This window comes from Aplysia californica, unplaced genomic scaffold, assembly GCF_000002075.1.
Source record: "Aplysia californica isolate F4 #8 unplaced genomic scaffold, AplCal3.0 scaffold00194, whole genome shotgun sequence".
NCBI lineage: Eukaryota > Metazoa > Mollusca > Gastropoda > Aplysiida > Aplysiidae > Aplysia > Aplysia californica.
This window is the reverse complement of record NW_004797464.1, coordinates 946974-963410: the sequence shown is the minus strand read 5'-3', so window position 1 is coordinate 963410 and position 16437 is coordinate 946974. Positions and strand designations below refer to the sequence as shown.

At 37.9% G+C, this 16437-nt stretch overlaps 1 protein-coding gene across 3 annotated transcripts; it reads left to right on the top strand.

Moving 5' to 3' along the window:
• Nucleotides 1–719: 719 nt before the first annotated feature.
• LOC101850567 (tigger transposable element-derived protein 4) lies at nt 720–16437 on the top strand. Of its 3 annotated transcripts, none has more exons than XM_013082808.2 (3): nt 720–1089; nt 11684–11706; nt 11801–15613. In XM_013082808.2, the coding sequence occupies exon 3, from the start codon at nt 12727–12729 to the stop codon at nt 14254–14256; it is 1530 nt and encodes a 509-aa protein (XP_012938262.1). In that variant the 5' UTR covers nt 720–1089; nt 11684–11706; nt 11801–12726; the 3' UTR covers nt 14257–15613. The 3 variants fall into 3 exon arrangements, 2 of the variants coding, with proteins under 2 accessions (XP_012938262.1, XP_035825806.1); XR_001184864.2 differs by adding an exon at nt 15981–16437 and having other exon boundaries at nt 727–1089; nt 11684–11894; XM_035969913.1 differs by having other exon boundaries at nt 11684–15613.

Sequence of the window (16437 nt, the reverse complement as noted above, 5' to 3'; positions counted from 1 at the left end):
CTACCTCATACGTTTGTTTTTTTTCAGCCTTTGTACACTGCAATATGAAGCCTCAATTAAGCTCCTGCGAGGGAAAAAATTAAAGCCACTCTCTATAACAATATAGGTGATGATTATTGTGAGTTTTGGGGGAAGTGTAGGAGTCTTTTATGTTCGAGCTAGGCCTATCCGTAACGTACGCTGAAAAATTAATGAGACCCCAATTAAGTGCCTCAACCAAGGTGGTTATAAATTAAATAGAAAGATTTTAAGGTCCTTGGCCTCTTATACACATTGTTGAAATGATTTTTGGCCATGACGTGTCATATTCGGTTTTCTAGCACTATGTTCACTTTTAAGTATAATTTTGTTAATAATATTATCCTGCTAGTAACATTGGATTTTTGATAATGAATGTAATTATTTGATTTGTTTAGAGGAAGGAAAACGTAAAAGTAAGTATATATACATTAATGTATTTTAATTTTTGCTAGGTCCCACGCTGTCGGGTACCAATAAAGAGGTTAACATGTATTTAAATTTGTTTTTAATAGTCTCAAAACGTGAAAGCCTCAAAGAGTCTCCTATCATTTTAGCATGAATGTCGCTGGTCGCGTGCAAGAAATTTTCTATCTTGTCAAATTTATTTTTGGATGCCTTAATTATTGCTGTCAATGTGTCAATTAAACATTATGATGTCAATATTTATCGTCCAGTTTTTTAAAGAAATAAGTGTCCAATTAATTTATAATGTTTATTTTTTTCTCTTCTTTTTAAATATATCTAGATCTAGATCTAGATCTATATGAATATGATACGAACATAATAGTAACAAATATAGAGAAAATAGCTTGTGATACGGTATTACTAAATATAATATTAAAATGAAATTATTTCATTGCTTTTTAGTTTTTATGATTCATATCAGAAGGACCGGAAACAGCAACCCGACCCGGATGAAAAACAAACAATAGTCTTGGCTGCAACTCTAGAATTCTGTGCTTGGCTGGCACAGCCAGTGTATGCACACAAAAAAAGCACAGAAAAAAGTCCAGAATTTCGAAATAGACGCCAAACATCTCAAATTTGAAATGTTGCTTGTCTTATTTGGTAAATTTTTATTTTTGCACGGCACAGAATTTTCTACAATTTTTCTGTTATCACAGCGTAGAATTCTGTGGTTTAGGTTAGGGTGAACGCAAAATTTGGTGAACGCGCACCGGGCACCGGGTGAGAATAACCAAAAGACTCGCCTGCACTATTCTCATCCCGGGTGAGAATAGAGGTGGCCTTTGAAGACGATCAAATTAGCTTACTTTTGTGCTATAACGTAATTTTTTCTTGGCTTTTATCAATTTGATCATCCACACCGATAGACAGTATTCCAAAATGAGGAAAAGCAGGTCTTGTTTCGCACCGGGTGAGAATAGCCTACGCTGGCAAGTCTCACCCAGGGGGAGAGGTAGATCGTTTTTCTATTCTCACCCCGGATGAGAATAGGCCACTTCCGCAGGGTTGGGTTGATTTAAATCAGTTGATTTTTTAAATTTAAATCAACTTGATTTTTAAAATAAAAATCAGTGATTTAAATCACTTTTTTAAAAATTTATTTTTATTCAGTTTTTAGTTTTTACATATATTCCAACATTCAGAATTCCTTTCCTTGGTTTCATAAAACAGATATAAGGTTTAGTACACTAATATAATCATGCTTAAAAGTCTGCTTTCCCCCCTTTCACTGTAAAATAATACAGTATTCAATTTACTTTTTCCCCCCATAATTGAAATCAGAGCTGGGTTGATTTAAATCAGTTGATTTTTTAAATTTTAATCAACTTGATTTTGTGATTTAAATCACTTTTTAAAAAATGTATTCTGTTTTTACATATTTAAACATTCAGAATTCCTTTCCTTGGTTTTATTAAACATAATAAGGTTTAGTAGACTAATAATATAATCATGCTTAAAAGTCTGCTTTCCCCCCTGTCACTGTAAAATAATACAGTATTCAATTTTTTTTCTTTTCACAAGTGAAAACCAGGGTTGGGTTGATTTAAATCAGGTCGATTTAAATCAGTTGATTTTTTTTATTTGAATCAACTTGATTTTAAAAATAAAACTCAGTGATTTAAATCACTTTTTAAAAATGTATTGTTTTTACGTCTTCAAACATTCAGAATTCCTTTCCTTGGTTTTATAGAACAGATAAGGTTTAGTAGACTAATATAATCCTGCTTAAATGTCTGCTTTCCCCCCTGTCACTGTAAGTAGTAAATTAATACAGTATTCAATTTACTTTTTTTTCATAATTGAAATTAGCATTTTCTTTTTTTTTTAGACAAACACAAGCACGCACACACACACACACGCACACTGTAATAAAATACAAGTTTATCTATGCATAATTACCCCCTCCCCCCCTTTCCTTTTAGACTGACATTTTCTTCATTTTTTGTCTATAGCCATAATTCACTGATAATAGCAGATTAAGGCTTTCTTTTGCAGTTGCTTAAATTAATCATTAGTTAAAATAAAGACAATGCATTCTGCACTAAAAGAACATACTTTTAGCCACCAAAAATCCCAAACTGTGTCGACATTTAAAAAAAAAATCAAAAAAATCAAAAAAATCCGATTTAAATTTAAAAAATCTGATTTAAATTTAAAAAATCGATTTTTTAAATTTTTATTTAAAAAATCAAAAAAATCACCAACCCTGCACTTCCGTCACTAAAACCCTTGCAAACCAATTGTTTTCAAGTAAATATCAATCCTAGAATCTAGATCTAATTGCCAAAACATCAAATCATTGCACTGTGATATTCACCCCCCTGAAACCCCCCATTTATAGTCAAATTTACTATTTTCAAACATCAATAACTCAATAACTATTGATTTGCGGCAAAAAGGAAGGCCATATTCGTGTTCAGCATGCAAAATACTAGAGATCTACTACTAGTTAGAGTAATCGTACCGGGTCGGGCAGCACGTTTTTTTTTCGCAGTGGCTATTTTTACGGCGTGCCGTAAAGATAGCCTCCCAGTGAGTCCCAGGCTATTTTTACGGCGATCCTCGAAAAGCGACCCTACTCCGCCTCTCATGTACGCGACATGCCTCTATGTATTAGATCTAGGCCTATAGGGGCCGTTCAAAATATAAACTTACACCTCAGAGGGGAAAGGGTGTCTTTGGCTTCTGTAAGAAAAGTGTAAGATTGGGTGGGGGGGGGGGGTGAGATGAACATTTTGCTCATGACTGGGAAGAAAAGGTAAAAGAAAAAGTTGAAAAATGCCAGTAACAAGACCCAGATCTGCATGATCACTGCAGATCCCCGTTGTTTTTTTTGTTGTTGTTGTTTTTTATTTTTTTTGAGGGGGGGGGGGGGGGGGGGTTACAAATAATTTTGAAATTATGATGAAAATTCTGTAGGTGGATATATAATTTCTTAATGTTTCTTTGTAACTTTGCAACTGTTTTGTTGATCTTTTAGTGTCTTGATGTCTTTAATTGTAAGGCACGTACCTATTGCATGGACAACAGTCTCAATGTCTTCCACATATATGCGTTTCTTTTTAGTCCATATGGTTTGATTAAATTGTATTAACTGAAATGTTCTTTTTACGGCGGTCACAAACTGATGACGTAGAACACGTATTTCAGTCTTATAAATTCCGTCTTGGCTTGTAGGCCTTACAACGCTACTACCTTATTTGTTATTTTATACTACATTTTACTAAATGACTAAACTAATGTAATATACTTTGAGTTGGTTAAAACCGAGAGTAAGGCACTATAATTAAATGTCCTCTATTATTAGTATTATCATAATTATAGTCTTTATTCTGGACTTAAACAATTCAATGTTTTTATGTTCTTTACTAGGACCTTGTTGTTGTGGGATTCTTTCAAATAATAAAATAGATCGCATTTTTAAAGTTTTTGAGTTTTGTTTTCTGATGTGCTCATATTATTACTGTCCATTTTTACGGGGAACAGCTCACCCCAAGGGTGATTCTTTTACCGAATCATATTTAGGGAAAAAAATTATACAGGCCTAAGAAATAATGAAGAAAGTAAATTTTGATAAGTCGGAGAGTATGAAAGTTGCCATGGAATGGAAACAGCACCAACATGCAAAACAAACAATAATTTAAAAAAAAACGAAGGCTTCTTACTCTCTAACAAAATTGCATGAAAATTGGTGGAATGGTAGATACAGATACTATGGTCAATCGTACTGAGCAAAATTTTGATATTTGAATGTAAAAAAATATATGTGTTCTTGTACCCTGAAATTGCATCACAATAATTAATAAATTAATCATTGTGAACACAAAAAAAATTATTTTTTTACACCTCTATCAAAAATCTGCTCAGTGCAAAGGAAGGAGGAACATTTTAAAGGCATTCCCAAGGCAAAAAGTTAAAACTCCAAAATGGCCGCTCTTCTTGTGGGTGTGGTATATGTAGTGATGTCAGTGAATGAGATGATGATGCTGGCAGTGGCAGTGATGATGGTAATGATAGTGACGAGGAGGTGATGGTGGTGGTGATGATAAAGAGAGGGTGAATGATGATGATGGGGAGAAAAGAAGGAAGAGGTGGTGGTGGAGGAAGGGAGAAGGAAGATGAAGAAGAGAATAGAATGACGGTGAAGAGGAGGAAATGGAAAACCTATGGGGCTGTTCAAATATAATCTTACACTTTTGGGGACTTTTTTAAAACACAAAACCCAATACCACTTTTCTCACATTTGCCTCCAACCCCCACCTACACCAATTTAATATTAGTACTTCTTCCGATATTCAACTTCCATTATTATTTTAAAGATACCTGTACTATACGTGGCTTTTTTAAAATAGCTTGTAAAAAAATATAATATATCATTTCAGTTAATACAATTTAATCAAAACATATGGACTAAAAAGAAACACATATATGTGGAAGACATTGAGACTGTTGTCAATGCAATAGGTACGTGCCTTACAAATAAAAGACATCAAGACATTAAAAGATCAACAAAACAGTTGCAAAGTTACAAAGAAACATTAAGAAATTAGATATCCACCTGCAGAATTTTCATCATAATTTCAAAATTATTTGTACCCCCCCCCCCCTCCCCTAAAAAAACAACAAAAAAACCCCCAAAAAACAAAACAACGGGGATCTGCGGTGATCATGCAGATCTGGGTCTTGTTACTGGCATTTATCCACTTTTTCTTTTACCTTTTCTTCCCAGTCATGAGCAAAACGTTCATCTCACAGAAGTGTCATATTTGGTTAACCTCCCCACCCAATCTTACACTTTTCTTACAGAAGCCAAAGACACCCTTTCCCCTCTGAGGTGTAAGTTTATATTTTGAACAACCCCTATAGGCCTAGATCTAATACATTGAGGCATGTCGCGTACATGAGAGGCGGAGTAGGGTCGCTTTTCGAGGATCGCCGTAAAAATAGCCTGGGACGCCGTAAAAATAGCCTGGGAGGCTATCTTTACGGCTCGCCGTAAAAATAGCCACTGCGTTTTTTTTTAGCTGTCGGGCACTGGAGTACAAAAAGATCGTTTAAAACTTTGTTTTTAAATCTAGCCTCAAAAGAGTGGCACACAAACCTAAAGCAACCTCCCTTACTTTCGTTGAAACAACAGTTACGGCAATATTTTGCTAAAAATAGTCCTTAAGACAGCTTTTTCTTCATCAACTGAGCAAAACAGCGTTTAGCTCTTTCCCCGGAAGAGTTAACATTGGTTGTGGATGAAGGAGCCTGTGGCCTAGACACAGAATTCTACACTTATAGAACGGGAACTGTACCACGTGACCTGTGAGGAATTGAAGACCGAAAACAATGGCGTCGTGAGGGCACTATTTATCGTTTTCGGAAGTAACCCTATAGCTTTTAAAGCAAGAGCGGCTTTTACAAACGAGTGAAAAGTGGAACATTTACTGTCCAGTTTGTAATTTTGAGTTACAGAATTCACTGTGTAACTAGAGATTGGAATTAAGGTTTTAAATTGTTGTGTTTTGGAGTGCAACAACAGAAAAAGCAGACATACAGAGTTTATATAGATATATATAAGATCTACAGAACTGAAAAAAATTCATAGCACTTCTAGCTTCCCACACACATTTTGCATACGCATATGGCCTACGTAGTTTTTTAGTAGTAAAACTTATTACAATAAATTTGTTTTACACTGAACATATTTTTTCACTAGATCTTATTAATGTTCTCAAAACATGCGTTCAATAATTAACTTTATGTCGCCAGCAGAAGTAGAAAAAAGGACGGACTTGCTTTTAAAAGAGATTTAGCTCCAGCTATAAACTTTTTAAAAATCTGTAGAAACCATTGACTGGGATTTTTTTTTTATATATTGGGCTAGTATTTATTAAAGAATTTTCTTTAAAGACATTTCTAGAATAATATAGAACCTATAGATGTGTACAAATGTTTGAAAAAAATACTCATCGGTTAAGACGAATTGATATAGATCTAAGTCATTGTGTAAAAGTAGGAGAATCTAGACCTAGGTGTTTGATAGTTCAGTAGCCTAGATATTTGATAATAAGTTGCGCATCAAATTTTTGACCGCATGCTACAGTAGTGAAGATAGCGTATTATTTTCATCCGAAACATTAATTTCTGCATCCATACACCTTTTTGAGCCTTTATAAGCACATGTAGTCCTACTTTAATTATGTTTTTGTTTTTGAAAGCATTTTCAATTCCTTTCACTTTCACTTCCCACGCGCGGCACATATAATTATGATTATAATTTAAGATTCCAAATCTGACGAATGTATTATTAAATAGCGTATAATGCTGAGTTAGCCAATGCATTGCAATGCGCACTATTATCAATTGATCGAATTGTAACAAGACTTCAATTTGATCCGTAACAAGAGGCCACTTATTTTTTATACGTGTTCATGAATGTGTGTTTGTTTACTGTGTGCGGGGATTAAAAATTAAAGATTAAAGATTCCAGATCTGACGAATGTATTTATAAAATAGCGTAATAGTGCTGGGTTAGCCGATGCCTTGCGATACTTGCTTTTATCAATTAATTGATTTGTAACAGGACTTCGATTTGATCCGTAACAAGACAACACTTATTTTTTCTTATACGTGTTCAAAAATGTGTGTTTGTTTACTGTGTGCGGGCATTAAAGATTCCAGGTCTGACGAATGTATTTATTAAATAGCATATAGGCCTATAGGGCAGGGGTGTCCAACGCATTGCGATACGCACTTTTATCAATTAATCGAATTGAAACAGGACTTCAATTTGATCCGTAACAACAGACCACTTATTTTTTCTTGTTCGTGTTCCAAAATATGTGTTTGTTTACTGTGTGCGGGGATTACAGGGGGACAAGCCCATCCCCTCGACATGTGATCCAGAGTATGGGGATACATTTTTCTCAAAATGCACACAGCTTTGAAATCCTTGACCAGTGATCACTCGCCATGGAACTCTTTCTGTTGTGACTGTAGACACAAGTTTCTTCATTATCACATCTGAATGAGCCTCTCATTCATGCATTAGAAATCACACTCCCAACACACAGAAAATGACTTTGAACATATATTCAGGAAACATATGCCAGTTCCACTCTTGTTTACTTTGTTTTGCATTATTGGCTTTTATGTGTAAAACAATATTTAGAGGCCTTTTCTGCATTTTATTGTTTTTGGCAGCATGTACAATAGGCCTATGTATTTTATGTGCAACCGACACATTCTCCAATCGTAGATCTAGTACTAATCAAGACTATATCTAGATACTTTTCCAACAGAGTTAATGTTCATAATTAGTGTTATTATCAAGTGTATTGTGATTGTGAAGATCTTTAGTAGATCTAGATCTAGTAGTAGATCTAGAGATCTAGATCTATCTAGATCTAGATCCCATCCCATCATTAAAAAAACAACAACAAACCAACAATACAGATACAAAAACATTGTAACATTGCCAATTATGACATATTGTTGGCAGTAAAAATGTACTAGACTATTTCACTATATTTCCTCTTCGAAGAAAGTTTTAAAATACTGATGTAACTTAATGTAAGGTGTCTTCCAAGCCCTACCACTAGCATCAGCGTGCATAGCAACGCGAAGCCTCGCTGTGCGGCGCAGCCAAAGGTGCCCTCAACTGGCCGCCATGTTTTAGTTTCAATTCCTCACAGCGAATCGGCGATCGCGAAGAGGGAGTTCCGCTTCTATAAGTGTAGAATTCTGTGGGCCTAGATTCCTCGTTTTGGTAAACTCTGAAAACTGGAGAGTTATTTGCATATGAGGCCCCCATCAAGGATGAAAGAGAATTTGCAGGTCAGCCTCGCCGTTTTTGCCCAAAGGGGGGGTGCCCGGATTGTAACATAAAATCCGTAGTTTCTCAACCTTCGGGCACATAAGATAATATAGCGCCAATGGTTATATAATAAAGAATCAAGAATTTGTGCCTAATTTAAATAATAATAGAGTCAGATACAGCATATTAGCTCAGTCAGACACCAGGGTAGTAAAGTGCGATACCAGCGTGTAATACAGTCAGATATCAGAGTAGCAGAGTGAGATACCAATGTAGTTGAGTGAGCCAGATGCCAGTGTAGTAGAGTCAGATACCACGTAGTAGAGTGGGTCAGATACATACTCATTAAAATAGCTATAAATGGTGAAAACCACTTTAGACAAACTATCATTGTGTCCAAGTGTTGATAACAAGCATTGAAAATCTTGTTATTAAGCTTGCAAAGAAACAAATGTGATAATAATTGAAAATGACCGAATGTCAAAATACTGCCCGAGTCCATGAGAAAACCAAAAAAATGTGTCCGAACTCGTAAATAAATCGGGCGTCACTTTTGCACCCAGTAAGGGCCTCAAATATGAGAACAAGCTGAAACAGGTCATTCCTGGGGTCATCCAATCACAGGACTTCCTGTAGCTGGTTTCGGTTTCATCCTTATTTTGACCGAACCGGTAATTTTACTCTAGATTTCTAGATCTAGAATAAAAGTATATCAAACGTGTACATGAGACGGGTATATTAGTAAAAAAATACCTCTTATTTTTTTAACAATCTGCAGTGTAGCCTACTAAAAACGATTTACTTTGTCGAAAAGAGTGTCGTAAATGGAAAGGGTGATGAGTCAAGCAAAAGAAAAACTTTTCATTTGTTGTTGTGTGTGAAGAGTAGGCCTAGACTCTAGAGGGAAAGGGAACTCCTGCGAGTTCATTAGAATTTAATACGGGGTGCCCATTGCGGATGGGGTCGGGTCGGGTCGGGTGCGATCGCTCCACTCGTCGCCTAAAAACAAACGTGTTTGTTTACTTCAAGGGGACAGACCCCCCTGAAACCCATGTTTAGTCCAAAGCGCACAAATTACGATGCGGTTAAGTAAACGGTTAATAAAAATAAGGGGGTGCCCATTAGCGAGAGCGGGTCAGGTCTCAGGTCGTTGGGTCAGGTCGTTTTTTGGTGGTTTCAGTGCACACTACAATCCCGCCGCGATTGTAGGCCTACCTGACGACCTGGAAGTTAAAGTAGGGCCTAGAGAAACCTTTAACCTCAATGACAATGGCTTCCAGGCTCCTTTCCGCAGTTCCCTGTAGCGGTGCTACGGCAGCCTGCAATCCCATAACATGGTTACAATAGTTACATCGATAACTTTCTATATTCAAAGATCGTTCCTAAGAAGATAGATCTAGATATCTAGCTCTACAGGCATGTTGGTGCTTTTTCGGTAGTTCCCACCCCCCTTATTTGAGCCTGACCTACATCGAAATCTATACTTTTGATGCGCGGCAAGCTAAGATATCAAACCTAACAACTGCAAAACATCAAATTATGCCCCCCTGAAACCCCCCACCATATTTTTATTAGGTCAGGGGGGCCTGAAACCCCCCTACTCTTGAGGCCAAAACCGGCGAATAACAATTGCGGGATGGGAACAACCGAAAAAGCGCCGGACTGCCTACCTCAAAGTTCCCATTTCAGGTAAATTCAGTTTCAGGTATTTTGGCCCAAAATCAGGTAGTAGACAATGTAGGAAAAAAAATGATGATCGTTGCCCCTTCGAACGTGCTTGCTTTTTGTGATTATATTGGGTAATTATATTTTGAAAATTTATCTGAGCATGCACATGTGTGTGTGTGCAGGCGTGCATGCTCTCGGGTGTGTTATATAAAGGGCGTGAGCCGGGCTACCCGGGAAGCGCCCACGCCCTACATATATATAGGGCTGACCTACTTCGACCGGGAAGCACGCAGGCCCTATATAAAGGGCATAGACGCTGACTTTTTTCAATGGAAAATTCCAGTATTCCTTATAGTAAATCAGAATATAATCTCTACATTCAGAGAAACATTTCGCTGCTGATTAGGCTTACTTGACTAATCTTAAATCCTATAGAGGCCTATCTAATGTTTTACAGCATTCACGCTTGTTGCGCATCGTGAGCCTAGGTCTAACAAAACATTACATGCAGTTAAGTTACCCAAGCACCGGTCAGAAACCTTTTTTCAAAGATGCCTTTCCAGTAACCAATCAAAAAACATTTCAGTCCCCCAACCCCCAACATTTCACCGATCAGTCCTAGACCTATGTGTCATGAGGGGCAGTCTCACCAAATATCCGGTTTTCTAGGCTTGTCATGCAAGCTGTGCAGGTTGTAGTGGAAATTTCCCCTTGTCAAGCTTTACCTGTGTCGGCGTGTTTCACGGATCGGAGGGTGCGTTTAGAGGGAGTGACCATGCGCTTGTACGTCTAAATTATATAGTAAAAAACCCATGGGATGACTGAAGCATGCGTTTGAGCGGAGCGTGCTTTTGTGTGGGGTGCGTTTAGGCGGAGACTACTGTATTATTATTGTGTATAATGGAAAAAAATGTTTTTTGCGGTATTTTACTATTTAACTTAGTGTTAAAACTATACCATACAGGTTTTAAAACAGAAAATATCTGAAATAGATCTAAATCTAAATACAGATTACAGGTGTATGGAGGTTTCAAGAGAAAAATGGAAAAGGATCTGAATTGAATGGAGCATATATAAGCTTATTTTGTATTTTTGGAGTTTGTTTCGTAAATCTCCCGTCAAATATTTGTTTTTTGACTAAACCTCATGAAACTTCATATACTCTTCTAGATCTTTGCATGAACCAAGTACTCGGTATGCACTAAATTTGGTCAAATTTTTGGCTTTCATTTAAAAGCTACAACGAAAACTGAGGGTTCAATTTTTTTTGTGTCATGCGATATTATTATTATTATAATATATTTGGTCTATAACTTATTGCTAATGTACTCGTGTGTTGTTACTAGTAAATATTGTTAATAAAATTTGTATCGTGCATCATGATTTGTTAAAAAGCTGTTCTGCTTTTATGCTACTCAAATTGTCATGTTTTTGAAACTGAAAATCATTGTAATGCGCCTGGGATGGGAAGGTTGTAATTTTTTTGCAATTTTTAGGTAGTTTACTTGGCAAATTTTTGCAATTTTCTATTTTTAAAATGCAATTTTCCGCGGTGCCATGATTATGTACCTCATTTCTCACACCTGGGAATCCCACTTAGTGACAAAGACTCATGAGCTAAAGGTCGGGTGGGCTAACTCTAAAACAAACAAACATAACCCACTAAGCTTTCACTTTGAAAGAGAAGGAAAAGTTGAATATATCTCATGTTGTCTTTTTCAGGGCAAGGAGTCCTCCACATTGAGGTTATTTGAACTGTTGCAAGCAAAATCAGCCCTGTGTATCCACGAGAAATACCCCTGTGGACTTCACTCATGGAAACAGAAAGTCAACATTGAGGTTATTCGAACTGTTGCAAGCAAAATCAGCCCTGTGTATCCACGAGAAATACCCCTGTGGACTTTACTCATGGAAACAGAAAGTCAACATTGAGGTTATTTGAATTGTAGCAAGAAAAATGAGACTTGTGTTTCCTCCAGAAATACCCCTGTGGCTTTTACTCATGGTAGCACAAAAACTAGTTGTATAACCAAACGTGTTTTTTCAACACAAAAAAAAGTCATTTTAAACTGTGGATAGAATTATTTTATTTTGTTTTTGTTGTGGCTGATCATCTTGCTTGCTTGGTGTTCCAATACTTTTCTCATTATGTTCTCTGGGTGTAGATCTGTATCGTCATTCATTAAAATAATAGCAGTTAATGTTTTGATTTGGTCTTTTGAGATTTGATTTTTTCAGCCTTTAAATCAATAGAACTATGCTAACTATAAGGACTAAATTAGTAAATGTTGCTATTGGCAGCTACAATAGTCTTAATGCCCGAGTAAGAGAGGATTACATTTAAAATATATAGAAAGCATTAATAATTTATTCATGTAGAGTGGAAAAGATTTGCACCAGGGAGGTTGGATCTGATTAAACAGGACTGCAAATTTCGTATACCAAAGTACCCACGATGAGAGAGAGAGAGAGAGAGAGAAATGGGCATGGTATGAGACTGAGTGAAGACCAATAACGTCTCTATAATAAGCCGAGGGCAATAGTTTAGGTCAAGGAAGTGCTTACTGCATAAGTCATAGAACTTTTAATATTCAACGGTGGATTTAGCTGCTATACTTGAGTTGTCTGTCTCTAGTCTGTGGTTACTTGAAGACACATATTGTCACGTGTGTCAGTGTGCTTCCTCTTCAATAGATTACTCTTTATGCAACAGCTTGCCGGTGTTTTGCAAAGTTTGGTCTTTGTGAAATTGTAGAGAGTGGACCATGGCAGAGCAAAGGAAGCGGAAAAGCTTCTCAGTTGAGGAAAAACGTCTGATCCTGGCAGAGGTGGATAAGAAATCTGTGTCAAAAACCCAAATATGCAAAACTTTTGGTATTTCTAACTCAACTTTATCAACTTTCATAAAAAACCGGGAAAAAATTGAGAATAGTTCTGAACCAGGGAGGAAAAGGCATAAACCAACCAAGTTTGTACCGCTGGAACAAGCAGTGTTTAGATGGTTCCAAGAGGCGCAGGCTCTGGCGGTCCCTGTGTCATACCAAATTCTTTCAACTAAGGCAGAAGAGGAAGCAAGAGCAATGGGGATTAATGGTTTCACCGCCAACCCCGGATGGTTGAATCGTTTCAAGAAAAGATACAACATCATGAGCAAAAGTGTACAAGGAACTAGAGTGAAAACTCTAGTGATGAAACAATGGATTGAAATGGACTTTCAAGAACTTCTCCAGAACTTTGAGGCAAAAGATATCTACAATGCTGATGAAACGGGTCTTTTCTTTGGCTGTCTTCCGTCAAAAACTATGAAGTTGAAAGGAGAAACATGTACAGGGGGTAAGTTTGCCAAAAACAGACTGACTGTGTTGGTTGCTGTGAACATGGATGGATCTGACAAGCTTCCTCTTTTGGTGATCGGCAAATCCCAAAAGCCAAGATGTTTCAAGCATTGTTCACATTTTCCGTTGAAATATTTGGCCAATTCTAAATCGTGGATGACGGGTGAAATATTTGAGTCCTGGGTTCGCCAGCTGGACAACCGTTTTGGCCGTGAAAACAGAAAGGTGGCCCTTTTCATGGATGACTGCCCTGCACACCCTGACATCGACAACCTCAGTGCAATTACACTCGTCCGCCTGCCACCAAACACCACTGCCGTCCTTCAGCCTTGTGGTCAGGGTATCATTGCCTCACTCAAACAACACTACAGGAAAATTGTTTTGCAAAAGCTAATAGCCCGCTTAGATGAAGGGAAAGATGTTGGTCTGTTTGATCAGAACATTTTGGAGGCAATGTATGACCTCAAGACTGCTTGGAACAATGTATCAGCAGCTACTGTCGTCAACTGTTTCCAATTTGCTGGATTCCAATCTATCGAATCAAGCGAGCAAGCCTCTCATCTTCCGTCATGCTCTTCCAATCAGTGTAGAGAATATGACCTCTTTGGGAGATTTGCACAGGACATTTTACCACAAGATGTGACTTTTCAGCAATATTTATCTGTTGATGAGGCTGTCCACACCTGTGAGGAATTAACAAGCCAAGAAGTTGCTTCAGACAACAACAGACAAGAAGAGGAAAGTGAGGACGAGGAAAGTCCAGTGCCTCTTCCTCCTCCATCAACATCTGACGCGAGAAATGCAGTCGCTACTTTGCGTCGATATTTACAGACGCAAGACTGGGAAACGGTAGATGAATATCTTGACTCTGTTGGCAACATAGCATCATCAGTAGATTTCCATGCCATCACTAAGGGAAAACAAACTTCGATTAGAGATTTCTTCAAAGTTAGATTTTAATGCTTTTGTATGGTACCATTTGTAGTGGTAGTGGTCTTCCGTCAGTCAATGTTGACTGTGGATGTTGCACCAATAGTGAAGTTAGGTTGGTGCCTCTTCAACAAAGGTGTCCATGACTCATGAGTCCAATCAGGGAGTGGCAGCCCCCACCACATTGGCTGGACTGGTGAGGGTGACTGCAAGGGTGCGAGCCCTTCTGCCTGGCCCTCTTTTCTACAGCTGTGGTAAGGATTTGTTCTTCACCATACTTCAGCTGTGGTCAGGATCATTTCTCACCATACTTCAGCTGTGGTCAGGATCATTTCTCACCATACTTCAGCTGTGGTCAGGATCATTTCTCACCGTACTTCAGCTGTGGTCAGGATCATTTCTCACCATACTTCAGCCGCTTGTCAGGGACACTCTGAGCCATCTACTGCTGTCCACGTCTGTGTATTTCTCACCATACTTCAGCCGCTTGTCAGGGACACTCTGAGCCATCTGCTGCAGTCCACGTCTGTGTCTTCACAGCTCTCTGTGTTGGTATCTCGCGACCTCAATGCTTTCTTGTCATATCTCCTTTTTTTGAACAGTGAAAATGTGACGTCTTCTTAAGCTCACTCTTTGTATGAACTGTTTTCACTGTTATTAAAAATGGAGATGCGCCAAGATAGCACTGGGGTCACGATCTAGAGCTTCCATGTTGCATTTACTGATGTCTTTGAAGCATGACTGGGGGCAGCCTATAGTTTTCTTGCTGGAGGCAAATTGTCTGTATAAGTGACCTTATGATGGCAACCATTTTTCATATGTCACATGTGGCAGTGCCTTAGCAGGCTGCATTGTCTGAGCTGCATGAACATTGTGGATAGACCAGTGCGTGCCAAGATCTGGGCACTGGGAACTTCGTTGCTCAACTTTGTGCCGAGGATGTGGTGGAGGCAGCTCATGTGGAAACTTCTGCTTGCCTTCTTGACTGACATAGTATAATATGTTGTCTATATTATTTTTGTGACGTAGAGAAGAATGCTGACTTTCACATTCCTAGGTTTTATCATGCTGCAAATATACTGGTCATATATCTTTGCTTATTTTTATGCTAAACTAACCATTTCAAACAAAAGTGTTTCTTAGTATGTCTGTTCCTGCTTGAGCTTGCACAGACACTTGAGACTTTTTTTTACATTTATCTTTGTCTGCCACTAACTCGCTGTAACCAGTATTGACCATGGTGTATTCATGTATTTCAACTTAAAGGAAAATATGAATTTGTGTTTACAAGTCAATAAGTGGCACCTGTCAATGACTCATTACACACATTTGGTCGCTTTTAAGCACAAGGGGGCTGTCCCGAAAAATGCTGTTTCGAGAAAATCGAAGGTAAAGTTTTTCGACCCTTGTTCAGTTTTTTTAAAAGACAAGGAGAGTTTTTTCTATAACCAAACAAATATACACACTCATGAAACCAAATTCTCCTATAGGTAGAGCAATGTCCACTTTTGGGGCAGGTCAAGATTTCTAGAAACCCCTGAAATCTGAGTTAGCCTGCTTGTCCTTAAAAGTAAAAATGACCATTTTGGCTTGGCATAAGGGACATAAATCATATAAAATTTTGACCCAATTGTCCAACTTTATCTCCTTTGTTATGGCCTAAAATTTGTTCATAATGAAAAATTTTTAAAGTCCTGCCGATTTCGCCGTGTTTTTACGAGACTGAGATATGTTTGTATTCTTTCTCTTTTCAGGGTAAGCAGCACAGGCCTGTAAAGAGACTCGATCAGTCTGGCTTTAGCTAGGCTTTGAGGTGAACTCAAATAGTATCTTTGCAGTAACTGTGCGTTTTATTCTAAAAAAAAAGCTCGAAACTATGAGCAGAGCGCCAGTTTCTGGGAGGAATTAAATAAAGCCGTGATAAAACCTAGGAATGTGAAAGTCTCAACTAGAGGTACACCGAGCTAGTTGAATACAGACATTTTGGATACTGACTGAAACTTGTTTTTTCTCTTCTTGACAAACGACCAAGATGAATTTAGAGTTCCAGGTGTGTTTGCTGCCGTGGATTCTCTTTGCTCTATTCTCCCTTTTAGGGTACGTCTTAGAGCCGATTTTTGGAGAATGTAGTCCCGTTATATACGCAGCTGTGGCTCTTTGGATGATTGTTATAGGCTTTGCGCTGGCTGGAAAATGTCCACAGGTGAACAG

What these genes read in the sequence shown, in the direction of transcription:
- LOC101850567 (XM_013082808.2), top strand. Translation starts at nt 12,727, where the DNA reads ATGGCAGAGCAAAGGAAGCGGAAAAGCTTCTCAGTTGAGGAAAAACGT.